General features: G+C 35.6%; 2 protein-coding genes across 2 annotated transcripts; both read left to right on the forward strand.

Moving 5' to 3' along the window:
- The first annotated feature begins 284 nt into the window (after window positions 1-284).
- adgrg4b (adhesion G protein-coupled receptor G4b) lies at window positions 285-10787 on the forward strand. Its single transcript, XM_073873708.1, has 22 exons — window positions 285-642; window positions 952-1034; window positions 1250-1900; window positions 2429-2526; window positions 2613-2674; window positions 2777-2803; window positions 2977-3125; window positions 5146-5358; window positions 5458-5553; window positions 5638-5781; window positions 6032-6108; window positions 6196-6278; window positions 6365-6404; window positions 6509-6534; window positions 6907-7055; window positions 7238-7367; window positions 9172-9281; window positions 9452-9656; window positions 9807-9975; window positions 10123-10269; window positions 10354-10479; window positions 10704-10787. Exons 2-22 carry the CDS (start codon window positions 959-961, stop codon window positions 10785-10787), a joined length of 2862 nt encoding a protein of 953 aa, XP_073729809.1. The 5' UTR covers window positions 285-642; window positions 952-958.
- LOC141369069 (adhesion G-protein coupled receptor G2-like) lies at window positions 10495-14122 on the forward strand. The gene is made up of 9 exons (XM_073874273.1): window positions 10495-10607; window positions 10704-10807; window positions 11788-11909; window positions 12005-12273; window positions 12357-12462; window positions 12849-13129; window positions 13205-13306; window positions 13380-13544; window positions 13630-14122. Exons 3-9 carry the CDS (start codon window positions 11848-11850, stop codon window positions 13779-13781), a joined length of 1137 nt encoding a protein of 378 aa, XP_073730374.1. The 5' UTR covers window positions 10495-10607; window positions 10704-10807; window positions 11788-11847; the 3' UTR covers window positions 13782-14122.
- The last annotated feature ends 87 nt before the right edge of the window (window positions 14123-14209 follow it).

The following is a 14209-nucleotide window of genomic DNA, read 5'->3' on the forward strand; positions in this document are numbered from 1 at the left end:
GCTCATTTGCATTTCAAAGGACACACCCAAAACGGCACATTTTTGCACACACCTACAAAGTGGCAATTTTAACATGCTATAATAAATTATTTATATGGAATTTTGAGCTAAAACTTCACATATTTACTCTGGGGACACCAAAGATTTATTTGACATCTTAAAAAAAGTCTTGTGCCATGGCCCAAAAAAATCCAGCAACAAAAATTACAACTACTACCGTAACCTCTCCCCCCATTAAAATTCAGAAAAATTGAATGTTTTACCAAAGAGACAATGATAGATGTTAATTAGCAGATGCAAATGAGTAGCAATTAATAAATAAAAGCATAATAAATAAATAATAATTATTATTAATAAATTAATTAACTAATAAATGCAATTCAGCACCATGGACAATTCCCACCTCTTAAAATTCTGTACATTTCATCATTTGTGACGCTCTTATAATGAAGTATTTATAAGCTTATGAATGCTTAATGAATAACTCAGTATGGAGAAAGTGGGAGGTTTAAATATGAGCACTACCCCTCTGTTATGGTCAAGCCTCTCATATCATTTTCACACATATATGATCTTTGTCATTTAAAGTCACTCAAAGCAATGACCTACGTGGAAATTTGACACCGGTAGATGCTGAATGAAGTAAGTAACTATTCTCTGATACATGAATTCTTATGTGCATGCATGTTTAGCATATAAATGTTTCAAATTCCAATATTACATAATAAAGAAAGATTAGGTTGTATCTAAAATGCTTATAAAATGAGATCAGGCTTTTCATATCTCAAAGTGCTGTTTACACTGTAGCTTAATAATTCTGATGAACGTTGTAAATCAGAATACCCTGAGAAAGTTAAACAAAATCCATTTTACACTTCCTTTTTTCAAACCATAAAGTGTAAGTTCATTGCACAGCTAGTTATACTTAACAATTGTACTTTTTTTAATCAGGTAAAAAATGGATGAAGTCAACAAACAGCTTCAGGCATTAGTAGTCATCTTTATTCTAAGCATAATAACATGGAAGGATGAAGGTACTTTTGTTGTGTAAACACATTTTACTTTTTTAAGATACTTAAGTTTATATATTTAAAAAATATATTGTTATTGTGTATAAGCAACTGAATGTGTTTTTATCATTTGATATATCGAATTAGACTTAATTTTACTTCATTCAAGTTTAATTTGTTTTGGTACTTGACAGAAAGTTAGCTGCATACATTTGAAATGTGCTTCTTTTACACTTCAGGTTCTGTTAGTGCTGAAAGTTTGTGGGGGAGGAAGATAGATTTCATGCAGAAAGACTGTGGTTACTGGCTAATAAGACCGGAGTACTCCATTCCTGCCCTGGAAGAGTTCAGTGTGTGTGTCAACGTAAAACGAAAGATCCACAACTCACACTGGACCGCATTCATGTACCTAAACCCTGACAGGACGCAAGTAGAGCTAGGGCTGAAGGGTGAAGAGTCAAACCTTCAAACAGTGATGTTTGGAAGTGTCTGGTCCTCAACTTTAAATGTAACGTTGGATAACTGGCATTCAATTTGCATTACCTGGTCCATGTTTATGTCTGAGCCAAAAGTCTATGTCAATGGGACCATTGTCGCTTTAAAACTATCTTCTAAAGGATTGCCTGTGCCCCCCAACTGCTGTGGGCTGGCCGCCAATGGTTCTCTGACTTTAGGTGTAGCTCACAATTTTGTCGAGGACAAGATGATCATTGAGACGGGCACTGAGCTAAAAGGTAGTTTAAGTCTGTTCAGGGTGTGGGGAAGGACACGTACAGCTGAGGAGATATCGGCAATGACCTGCACTGATGGGGATATATTGCACTGGGAAGCTCGGATCTGGAACCAAAACCAGAACTGTGATCCAATGCAAGACATCAACCTGCAGTGTGGTAAGTACAATAAGGCACACAAATTTACACAAACAACTGTGACATGATACTTACCACCACAATTGAGTAGAAACGCAGCATTTTTTCCCAAAAAGTGAGGTCACAATGCATGAGGATTGTGGCTGTATATCTGTATATTTATCTAGATGCATAACATTCATGAATAAAACCAAAATATTATAGGGGTTCCTATATGCATCTAAAATGCCAAAATAGTTTGCTAAAGAGGAAGTATTTTAAATACATTTATATTTACATAATTTATATATTAAGTATTTTTGACATACTATATAAAAATAATTTGAATTTTGGTAATTGCAAATTGCATATCGTAAATTGCTCCTCTAGTTGCCATTATGGTCCCTCGTATTTTAAGGTTGATTTATTCACAATTATATCCTATAACCATATTGTTTATATTTTTTAGTGTGCAATAGTAAGCTTATCTTGCATTAAATCATTTCACTGGACAGTTGATATGTTTTCTCTTTGCTTCCTGGCTTTTTATATAATTTCCTTATGTTGTAGAATGGCCTTTTTATGAAGTTCACATAGCATTTAGCATCCACCGCAAAGACGGAAACGCAACAAGCAATTACGACGCTCGGGATATTGCACATCACTGGGTGAGCTATGTGAACATTTTTACTGCTGCTACCTGTACGACCAAAATAAAATGCAAATTAACATGTATGTTTTTCTCTTCTCCAAGCTCAGGAACGTTTTGCCATCGCACATATATGTGAATAAAGTCTCAGTGCACCCTTTAGGAGGGTAAGATCCTGTCTTAATGGTTCTAGAACAAAATTATGAATGCAGATGTTTTTAGGTTTTAAGTTTAATTTTGTGCTGTACCAACATATCTCTCACACACAGCCAGTCCACCCCTTCTGGAATCAGCCAGTAAGATTTTCTTCTTTATTTTGATTCATTTTAAAGAGCAACATGCTCTTGCAGTGATATATGAAAAAAATTATTTGTTTACTAATAAGGAACAGAAATTATTATTATAATGCAAAGAGACAAAGACAGACTGTAGTTATTGTCAATGTCTTTTTTTATATATATCTTTATAGGTTTGTCTGCATGGCTTATCTAAATGTGATTCCTAAAGCTGACGTTGGAAAAATTCAGGATGAACTGTCACAAATCCTAACTCCAAGTTACAGTAATGAACACTGGAACCTATTACCAACTCCTGACTCCATCTTCATATACCCACTTGGTAAATCAACCAGTTAATCCAGGATAGCTAGTAATGGGTGGCCAAGCAAATGAAGAGTTTGGTTCCAAAACGCGATACACGCAAAAAAAAATAGTTACTGCCAAAATCAGTATTGTCAGGTCAGTATTAAAAAATACATTCTTCATTTTACGCAAAATCTTTTTCCAAACCGCGCAAAAAGTCCTCCTTTTTTGCAGAATGCTGTAAATCTGATTAACCAATCACAGCGCACCATTCCACGCATTGCAAACAATAATGTGCGCACTTTGAATACACACGGAATCCTAGTTTTCATTATCGACTTTGTACTTTGTGATCAACAAACAAACAAAAACAAAATAGTAATTTTGATGGGATTGATAAACGTGTGGTGGTTTTCTGTGGCGGGGAAGAAACGTAAGGCATCAAAATCGAATAATTTACATAAGAGGAACTCAGGAGACGGAAAAATGCCGGCTGTTGCTTGTTTTCACACGACAGCATCAAGCTTCTGTCATGCTAACACATTGACCACAGGGGATCTTATGAAAAACTTTACATTTTTTTACTCAAAGTCAACGAAAATTAAGCAGGACCAAAACATTTTACAGCTGATCGCTGTGAAAGAAGTTCAGTGACAACATCAAAAGGATGACAGCAACAATGACAGTGTTCTTAATATGACAAAGTGTTTTGATTAATGCCATTAATGTTTATTTTTTTAATCAGTGTATATAGTCAACTAAATGAATATAACATGGCAAAGATGAATGCACATTTATATATTAATTCAATAGATTTATAGCATTTTGAAGAAAAACTTGTCATGGATTTATTGCATTTTGTGGAAAAATAATCAGTTTTTATAATAAATCTTTGAAAATGGATTTAAATTTTTAATCATTGTCAATTCATCTTGTCACTTTCTTGGTAGAAAACACATTTTTACCCAAATTAGTCAAAATGGATTTATTGCGTTTTGGAACCAAACTTTCCAAATGTACTCCAGTAAGAAAACAAATAATATGAAAGGAAACACTTTACAATAAAGTTGTATTTGTAAACATTAGTGAATGAATTAGCTAACATGAAGTAACAATATGCATTATCGTTTGTCGCATTTATTAATGTTTGTTAATGCCAATACAGTTGTTAATGTAAATAAAAAACTTTTGTTTAAATGTAGCTTAAATAAATTGATTGCAACCACTTAAAAAACCTTAAAAAATTTGAGTAAATTGAATGAATAATTTTTTTCAGTGTACCTATAGAGTAGTGTTGCATCCTTTATATATCCAAAGAGTCTTTATCAGATTTATAAAAGACAGATCAGTTGTACCGACCGAATAAACCCGGGCTCCTGGAGGCGTAAAGTGGGCGGAGCGAGTCACGTGCCGATTGCCAACAAAACAATGCGACCGCCTGCGATCATGACCTGGTTGGGCCCTATTTCGACACACACGCACAACTCCGCTGCTACCCCGGATAAACAAACTACATCCATTGTTTCCATAACATGATTACAGAATTTTCATTTTTGGGTGAACTATCCCTTTAATAATTCAGAATGCATGACTAGCTTTAGACCACTCCTTCAAGTTAAAGGAACAGTATGTAGGATTGTGGCCAAGACTGGTATTGCAATAACAAAACTTGTGGCGAAAACTGGTACTGCAATCACCCAACTGGTGGCCAATACACAACATGACAACATAAACATCAGTTGAGGGCTGCAACTCCACTTTTTAAATGACAATATCCTGTCCAGACCACTGTCAGTGATAAAAGTATTTGAAATGAAAATGATTTCTTAATGTCTAGTGACATATCAGATCCATTTTATGATTACTTGATATAAATTTCTTACATACTGTTCCTTTAAGGTTTGATAGTTTTATCTAATGCTAATTTGGGACCATTGGAGTGCAATGTTTAAGAAAGCGAAATGAAGTTCATTCAAGTGAATGTGAATTTATGCATGATTTTGAATTTGTTTTAATCTCTGTTTATCTAATGATTCATTTTTTAAATATATATTTAGATGATCTCGCATCAGACCCATCAACAGTAGTTACTGGGACCTTGCCTCATACAACTGAGAGACCAACAACCACATCTTTCCAACCAACATCTACAACAGAAAGTGTCACCATTGAAAAAACCACAGCCACAAGCCCTATATTAATAGAAACAACTGTAACAGAAAGTTCCTCAACTATTACAGAAGCAACTGTTTTTACCTCGACCACAACAAGTTCGTACCAGAGCCACGTGTTTGTTCAAATCTGTCCTATGTCTTCAATATGCACTTTCATCTCTAACTGTATCTCTATTGACTGTATCTCTTGGATAGGACTTACCTCAACACCATTTATAACAACAACCATATCGTCTGTGACAACTAAAGACGCATCATCCTCAACTGCAATAGCGTCAACAACTTCATACAGTATGTGCATACATATCCATATCTTATATGATACATAGAAACAGAGCAATATTTTCACTAAATGCATCATCATCTATTCAACAGTCACCACCGTACCATACATGAATACAACTTTAGCAGAAAGTTCTTCGACAATAAAAGAAACCACTGTTTCATCTTCCACATCCAGTCAAATATTAACAGTAACCACATGCTCTTCTTCCGTTTCAACTGAAGAACGAAAATCAGGTTACATATGTTTTGATGTAAACGTTTTAAGATGCACTCTCGGAAAAAAGGTATCAAAGTTGTCCCTGGGATGGTACCTTATAAAAAGGTACCATTTTGATACAGATATGTACCTTTGAGGTACCAATATGCACCTTTTAGGTACCTTTTTCTGAAAGTGTGCTGTTTATATATAATCCATCATATTTAGTGAAAATTATGTCATATAAAATGACATCATTATTATCTTTAATGTTTTTGCTTAACACAGACCGCTTTTTCAAAGTCAACCTCACTGTGACTATACGTGGCTCTGAGTATAATCCTGATAGCATAATTCAAGCCTGGGTATGATACCAAAACACTAAATAACCCCAAAAGTATTGCATATCAAACTGGAAACTGGAAGTAAGTTATGTTTTATCATCTCTACAGCTTAATGAAACTCTGTCTAGGGAAAACATTGCTGTGCTGAACCTCAGACACTTCACCGCCTCAAAACATGCACAGCCAGAAAGGTTAGTTTATGTTTTTATGATATAGAAGAGAACAAGTTTTATAGCCAATAAATATCCAAACATGCATTTTTCATATCTGCTTTCAGTGTGGATAAACATAGAAAATCATCCAAAGTGGTGGAGAAGGTTTGTGCTCCGAGTCAAATATTGTTTCTGAAAGCTGAAGTTGCAATTAAGTATTTTGGTATTTTTACTATTTTGTGATCTTTTCTTATTCATTTGTCCTGCAGCGTAACATAAGACATAAACAAACAAGGTAAGATCTTTAATATTAAAAGTACTGAAATGGATAGTTTATCTTAAAAATGATAAATCTGTCATTATTGCTCAGTCTATTTATTCTGTTAAACACTGTTGTACCTATTGACTTCCATTGTATTTGTTTTTCTTTCTATGCAAGTTAATGAGTACCGTGAACTGTTGTGGTTATCATCATTCATCTAAATATCTTCTTTCATGTTCAACAGAAGAACGAACTCATAAAACAAAATGAGGGTGTAAATGATGACAGCTTTTTATTTTTAGGTGAACTATCCCATGAATAGTGAATGTTAATGGCAGGTGACACTTTTACGAGCATTGTTCTTAGTACTTTAGTTGTCTGATATAAATCTCTGCTTGTTCTCAGCCATAGCTGCACTTTTCAAACTAAGGTAACAACTTCCTTAAACATCAAAGAGACACAAGAGCAGATTCATAAGCTTTTGGACAAACCTTACACCATAGGAGCAATACGCTTGGATGCTCGACGCGAGGACATTTTAATTTCTCATATTGGTACGTGCGTATTGTGTTTAAAGCCCATGCACCAGGAATCAGATCATGATCAATTTTGCACTATAATGAAAATGTACTGCATGATTGTATATCTACATATGTAATACGTTGGACAGAAACTGAGCAATATGCAATTCTGTATTTACACACAGAGTATTCTGAATATAACTCTTATATAACAGATCCAGGGTCGTGTCCTGAACACAACCATCACACCAGACAAGGTCTTTTTAGATGGCCCCAAACTGAAGCAGAGAACAGCATCGGGCTTCCATGCAAGGGAAACCCTCAAAATAAGGCGGATAGAAACTGGTAAGGGTCTCTACTGTGAATGACATGTAAATAGCAGATTTGCAATTTTTACTTGAACAGAATTCATATATATTTATAAAGGATTATTAGGGACACCTGTTCAATTACTCATTAGTGCAATTATCTAATCAACCAATCACATGGCAGTCGCTTCAATGCATTTAGGGGTGTGGTCCTGGTCATGACAATATCCTGAACTCCCAACTGAATGTCAGAATGGGAAAGAAAGCTGATTTAAGCAATTTTGAGCGTGGCATGGTTGTTGGTGCCAGACAGGCCGGTCTGAGTATTTCACAATCTGCTCAGTTACTAGGATTTTCACGCACAACTATTTCTAGGGTTTACAAAGAATGGTGTGAAAGGGGAAAAACATCCTTGCGGCAGTCATGTGGGTGAAAATGCCTTGTTGATGCTAGAGGTCAGAGGAGAATGCGCCGACTCATTCAAGCTGATAGAAGAGCAACTTTGAATGAAATAACCACTTGTTACAACCGAGGTATGCAGCAAAGCATTTGTGAAGCCACAACACGCACAACCTTGAGGCGGATGGGCTACAACAGCAGAAGACCCCAACCGGGTACCACTCATCTCCACTACAAATAGGAAAAAGAGGCTACAACTTGCACAAGCTCACCAAAATTGGACAGTTGAAGACTGGAAAAATGTTGCCTGGTCTGAGGAGTCTCGATTTCTGTTGAGACATTCAGATGGTAGAGTCAGAATTTGAGAACAGAATGAGAACATGGATCCATCATGCCTTGTTACCACTGTGCAGGGCACCCTTTAGGCCCCTTAGTGCTAATTGGGCATCATTTAAATGCCACGGCCTACCTGAGCATTGTTTCTGACCATGTCCATCCCTTTATGACCACCATATACACATCCTGATGGCTACTTCTAGCAGGATAATGCACCATGTCACAAAGCTCGAATCATTTCAAATTGGTTTCTTGAACATGACAATGAGTTCACTGTACTAAAATGGTCCCTACAGTCACCAGATCTCAACCCAATAGAGCATCTTTGGGATGTGGTGGAACGGGAGCTTCGTGCCCTGGATGTGCATTCCTCAAATCTCCATCAAATGCAAGATGCTATCCTATCAATATGGGCCAACATTTCTAAAAAATGCTTTCAGCACCTTGTTGAATCAATGCCACGTAGAATTAAGGCAGTTCTGAAGGCGAAAGGGGCTCAAGCATAGTATTAGTATGGTGTTCCTAATAATCCTTTAGGTGCGTAATTATTTATTTAAACACAAATACACACACAAATGAATTTATTTATTTAGATTTTTATTATATTATATATAAATAAAAAATTTACATAAATACATTTTTTCTTAATTTATATATATAATAATTACACACAATACAAATAGAAATACATTATGCAAACACTAACTTTTATTTTGTATGTGATTAATTGCGATTAATCTTTTGACAGCCCTAATAATTTCATTTCAACATCATAAATTGCTTAATGAGATGAAAAGAGGAAGCCATCTGATTTTATAAGGGCTGCTGTAAACCGTTAAATCATATTTATGTTCCAGATAGTACCTGGAACTGATTGAAGGATCAATTTCATTGCAGAGGGATGTGTGCTTTCACACTGTATTCGTTTTTACTACAGGCCTTAAATATGAGCTCTAACTCTAAAGATAGTTATGGTTAGAGTTCATATTTACTTAGCAATTGCATAACATTATCTTATAGCTTAGCTCTACTGTACAATAATTAGCTGAAAAATCAATCCAAATAATTCATGGTTTGATAGGTTTACACAAATTCTCTCCAAACAGTAAGCTGGATGCCGTCTCTAACAAGGCTGTCTGGAGCTCTCCAGACTTGACGCAGTGTAAGATGGTGGTCAGAAGTATTACAGACCTGAAAGACATTACAGTTACTGCAGGTAAAAAATTACATCAGATGAATGAACATTCATTTAAACGGCACTGAATTATACATAAATCCATTTGAAGATTTTAGTAAAATGATTATGCATGGAATAATACATACGGTAATATATCTAGATATATTATCATGACACTTTTTTAAAACCTATATATTAACTCTTTATAGACAATGCAGAAGATATTCTGATTATGATCGAAGACGTGCTGCATGAGAACAAAGATCTGGACGAGAATGAGCTCGCAACGGTGCTGCAAAAACTATCCGATGTGATCAATGTCAGTGCCATCACCCAGCAATTGGGAGAAGTTATTATTAACATCACATCTGACATACTGGAGTCGGAAAGCAACCTGGTGCCTTTTACAAACAGGTGTGCATTTCACTGTGACATCTCATTTGTTTTAGACTGATTTAGTATTGAAATATATTGTGCATATATTATATTAGTTCTGCTGTTATAGACTGAGTGGAGTTTTTACGAGATGCTCATATAAACAAATCCTTCCCCATATGTACATAGCATTTTGAACATCACAGAGGCGGTTGGAGACCAGATGTTCGGTTTCACCGGCGAGTCAACCAGTTTAGTAGCTCCTGCCTTGGCAATATCAGTTGTCAATATTGACCCACTTATTTTTCACAACCTTACCTTCGGAGTCTCGTCCACTAACAAAGGCAGTTATCCTGAGGTAAACACACTCGATTAAAGTACAGTAGATGAACTGTGGATGCACATGTAGGCCTAAACTACATTTTCATCCGTAATCCATTTTTTAATATAAACTAGTGGTTCCTAAACAGGGGGTATACAAGGTTATTCTGTTCTTCTGCTGTAGATTTATATCAACCAGGATCCTTTTGATGACACAGTAGCTTTCATCGCTCTGCCCTCTGTAATACAAGAAAGCTTCCCCATCCATAACCACACCAGCCCTCGTGTTCAATTTCAGTTTTATGGAGTTTCAACTCTCTTTAAGACAAAGGTAACTTCATCTCACTGTGAAAGATCTTAATTGTATCGTTGTGATAAATGATTTTGACTGACTACCTGTGTGAATTTGTTTCAGAATGACCTGAAAAGAAAGCAGCTGAACACTTATGTGGTCTCTGCAAGTGTAACTAATGCTACGGGCAGCATCCAAAACTTAAAGGAGTATGTGGCTGTTACTCTGCACCATTTAAAAGCCAAGACGGTAAGTAACGCTTAATGTTGGATGCCAAACATTTAACAGTGGCAAAAATATATTTAAATGGTCTTCAAATTGTTTTTGACAGCATGACCAAGATGTCCTGTGTGCATACTGGGATTTTAATAAAAATGGTACGTCATATACACAACATTGAATCTTAAATCATTCATTTCACACTGGGTGCTGTGTCTTATATTTGTGTGTGTTTTGTGCATATTTTGTCCTAGATGGATATGGTGGATGGAATCCAAATGGATGTTGGACATATAATGTCAGTAAAGATTACACAACCTGCCTATGTGATCACCTGACTCATTTTGGAGTGCTGTTGGTATGATGGAAATTCGATTTTTTTTTAAATTTTACCTATTTTGAGCATAATGTGGTCCGATCACATCAAATATGTGACCCTGGACCACAAAACCAGTCTTAAGTAGCACGGGTATGCTTTGTATGGGTCAAAATTGTCAAAAGATCAATCGCGATTAATCGCATACAAAATAAAAGTTTGTATTTGCATAATGCATTTGTGTGTTTATTGTGATTAATTATTTTGTATATATATAAATACACACATGTATACATTTAAGAATTTTTTTTATCTATATATAATATAAAATATATAAAAATCTCAATAAATATATATACACATGTAAAAGTTTCTTATATGCATGTGTGTGTATTTATATATATATATATATACAAAATAAAAGTTTGTTTTTGCATAATATATATATTATGCAAAAACAAACTTTTGTTTTGTATGCAATTAACCGCGATTAATCTTTTGACAGCCCTAAATATTATGTAAAGTAATTTTACATGAAGATATGTACATTTCCTACCATAAATATATCAAAACTTTGATTTCTGTAAGTGTTTGCAGTGATAAGGACTTCATTTGGACAAATTTAAAGATGATTTTTATTGCGTATATTATTTGCACCCTAAAGGGGGTCGCACACTAGACACGCAGCTCAGCGCTGCGCCGCTTCGAGTTGCGTCTAGGACAACTCGATGGTATCGTAAACCAGAAGTGCACATTTAATAGCGCGAGCTTAATCAGATAGCGTCTACTTCAAAATGCAAAATATACGTTAGCAGCCAATGTTAATCGTTAGTGATTTGGGACAAATATGATTTTATTTAATGTTAAACTATATGAGTGGCACTCTGTGGCGCGACAGGAATTGGAGCAACTTCCAGAGTCAAAGCTGGGCGCCACGGACAGGCGCCACCTGTTGGCTTTTATACAGTACTTTTGTATTGCACTGTATCTCTTTTAACTAATAATGTTCCTTTGAAATACAGGATGTGTCCAGAACTCCCATTGATGAGAAGAATGAGAAGATCCTTACCCTTGTCACTTACATGGGCTGTGGTGTGTCTTCTTGTTTTCTGGGGATCACGGTGCTAACATATACTCTCTTAGAGTAAGAGCTCTGTTGCGGTATCACTATTGGATCAATAAATGACAGCCACCAGTTTGACTTTTAGCAATAACTGCAATGCATTGCATTTAATACAGGAAACTAAGAAGAGACTACCCATCCAAAATTCTGTTAAATTTATGTCTGGCTTTACTGGGACTCAACCTGATTTTCCTGCTAAACTCCTGGATCTCATCCTTTGGGATCTATGGCCTGTGCATTGCTGTGGCAATGACTTTACACTATTTTTTATTGTCATCCTTTACATGGATGGGCCTGGGAGCTGTGAACATGTACTTCGCTTTGGTCAAAGTATTCAATGTGTATGTGCCCTCATACATCTTGAAATTCTGCCTTCTTGGCTGGGGTAAGGCATTTAAAACATGTTTTTCTTTATCTACAGTTGAAAGGTTATGTCTGTTTATGATTTGTTCCCTTCTCTTTTCCCAGGTATTCCACTGATAATATGCGGATTGGTATTGGCTGTGAAGAGAGATGCATATGGAATGATCACTTCCAGTGATTACAAAATGACATTGGATGATTCTGATATGTTGTTAGTGAAGCTCTGCATTTTCATGTTTGCACATTTGTGAAAATTTGAGGATTTCAAGCAGCTTTTTATATATACAGCGGGAAAATAAGTATTTGACACATCAGCATTTTTATCAGTAAGGGGATTTCTAAGTCACTTTATTTATTATGACTCAACTTGTATACTTAAATGTTCTGATTTCTTTGTATGAATTCAATATTTGGCTTGATGGCTGGTGGAAATTTTGTATCAATGGCCCACTTAGAAATCCCCTTACTGATAAAAATGCTGATGCAGTGTATTTGTTTGCTCTTTTTTTGTAGCATGAGAGCAGCATTATGAAAAAGATGATTTTGCATTACTATCCAGTGATACAAATGAAAAACATTTGTGTCTTTCATTCTTAGCTGCTGGGTGCAAGATGATGCAGTTTTCTATGCTTCAGTGGTGAGCTACATCGCCTTCATACTTCTATGCAACAGCTCCATCTTCTTAGTGGTTCTAATCCAGATAAAGAACATGCAGGTCAATCAACCTCCGGGAACTCGCAGCGGTCTTTTGAAAGACCTGCGAGCTGTGGCGAGCCTTACCTTTCTGTTAGGTCTCACCTGGGGTCTGTCTTTTTTTGCTTGGGGTCCGATCAAAGTATTTCTCCTCTACCTGTTCTCCATTCTCAATAGCCTTCAAGGTATGAAAGAGATGCAGATACGATTCATTTAGATTTAATTTTATGGGTGCCGTTAACAGTGACTTTTTGTTTCAGGATTCTTTATTTTTGTGTTCCACTGCCTCATGAAGGAGAACGTACGCAAACAATGGAGAGTACATTTATGCTGTGGAGTTTTCAAACTAGAAGATTACTCAGGTAGCTTGAAAATCCCTCTCACAATGGTAACAGTGTTGCAACACACAAACACTAATTTCCTGATTGTTTTCAGAGTGGTCCCAAACTGCAACCGTGCTTCCCAAACCGAAACCCATTTCACCAAATAGGCTTCCTTTTATTGCATCTGTGAGATCCATTAAGTCTAATTCAACCCAGAGCTCAACAGTTTCCTCAGAATACAGTCAACGTCAAGCGTCTATCACAGGACCCAACCTGGGTAGGATACTATACGATACGATATACACTTGAATGCTATAAATATTTGTATCATTTGTATTTTTTGTTCACTTTTTCTGTGATAGATTTTGTATATGACAACATTTTGGTACTACCGAGGGCCAAGGCAGTACCTGTATTGTCTGTAATTCAACACGATTCACCCCCAGCCACAGAAAATGGACATGGTTATTTTTCAAGGCAGTCAAAGGATGGTTTAGGCAGACATTTTTTGTGAAATTTGATCATGTGTATTAACTAAATTTAAGTTTTAAAATGTCACCATGTTATTTTAAGAGAAACATGTCCATGTAGTAGGAAACAGCGTCTCACAGTATGTTAACAAATCAAAATGTGAATTGTTTGATTATATAACATGATATATTGTAATAATATGCATTGTTTACATTATTATTATACTAGAAATCTAGATGAGGTGTTGTATATCCAGGTAATATGTTATGTTATGTTATTTATGTTATTAAATTATTATATATTACATTATTTGTTTTAGTTTTGGTTGTATTTATTTCTAAAGTACATTCCTAATACATGTTTTAATAAACACTATTAAACATCCATCATTTGTTTTGTGAAAAAGTTTTATTTGTTTTGTTAAAAAAAGGTCTTTACGTCTTAAAGGCCATTTTTCAATCCGAATGCTGC

This window comes from Misgurnus anguillicaudatus, chromosome 12, assembly GCF_027580225.2.
Source record: "Misgurnus anguillicaudatus chromosome 12, ASM2758022v2, whole genome shotgun sequence".
NCBI lineage: Eukaryota > Metazoa > Chordata > Actinopteri > Cypriniformes > Cobitidae > Misgurnus > Misgurnus anguillicaudatus.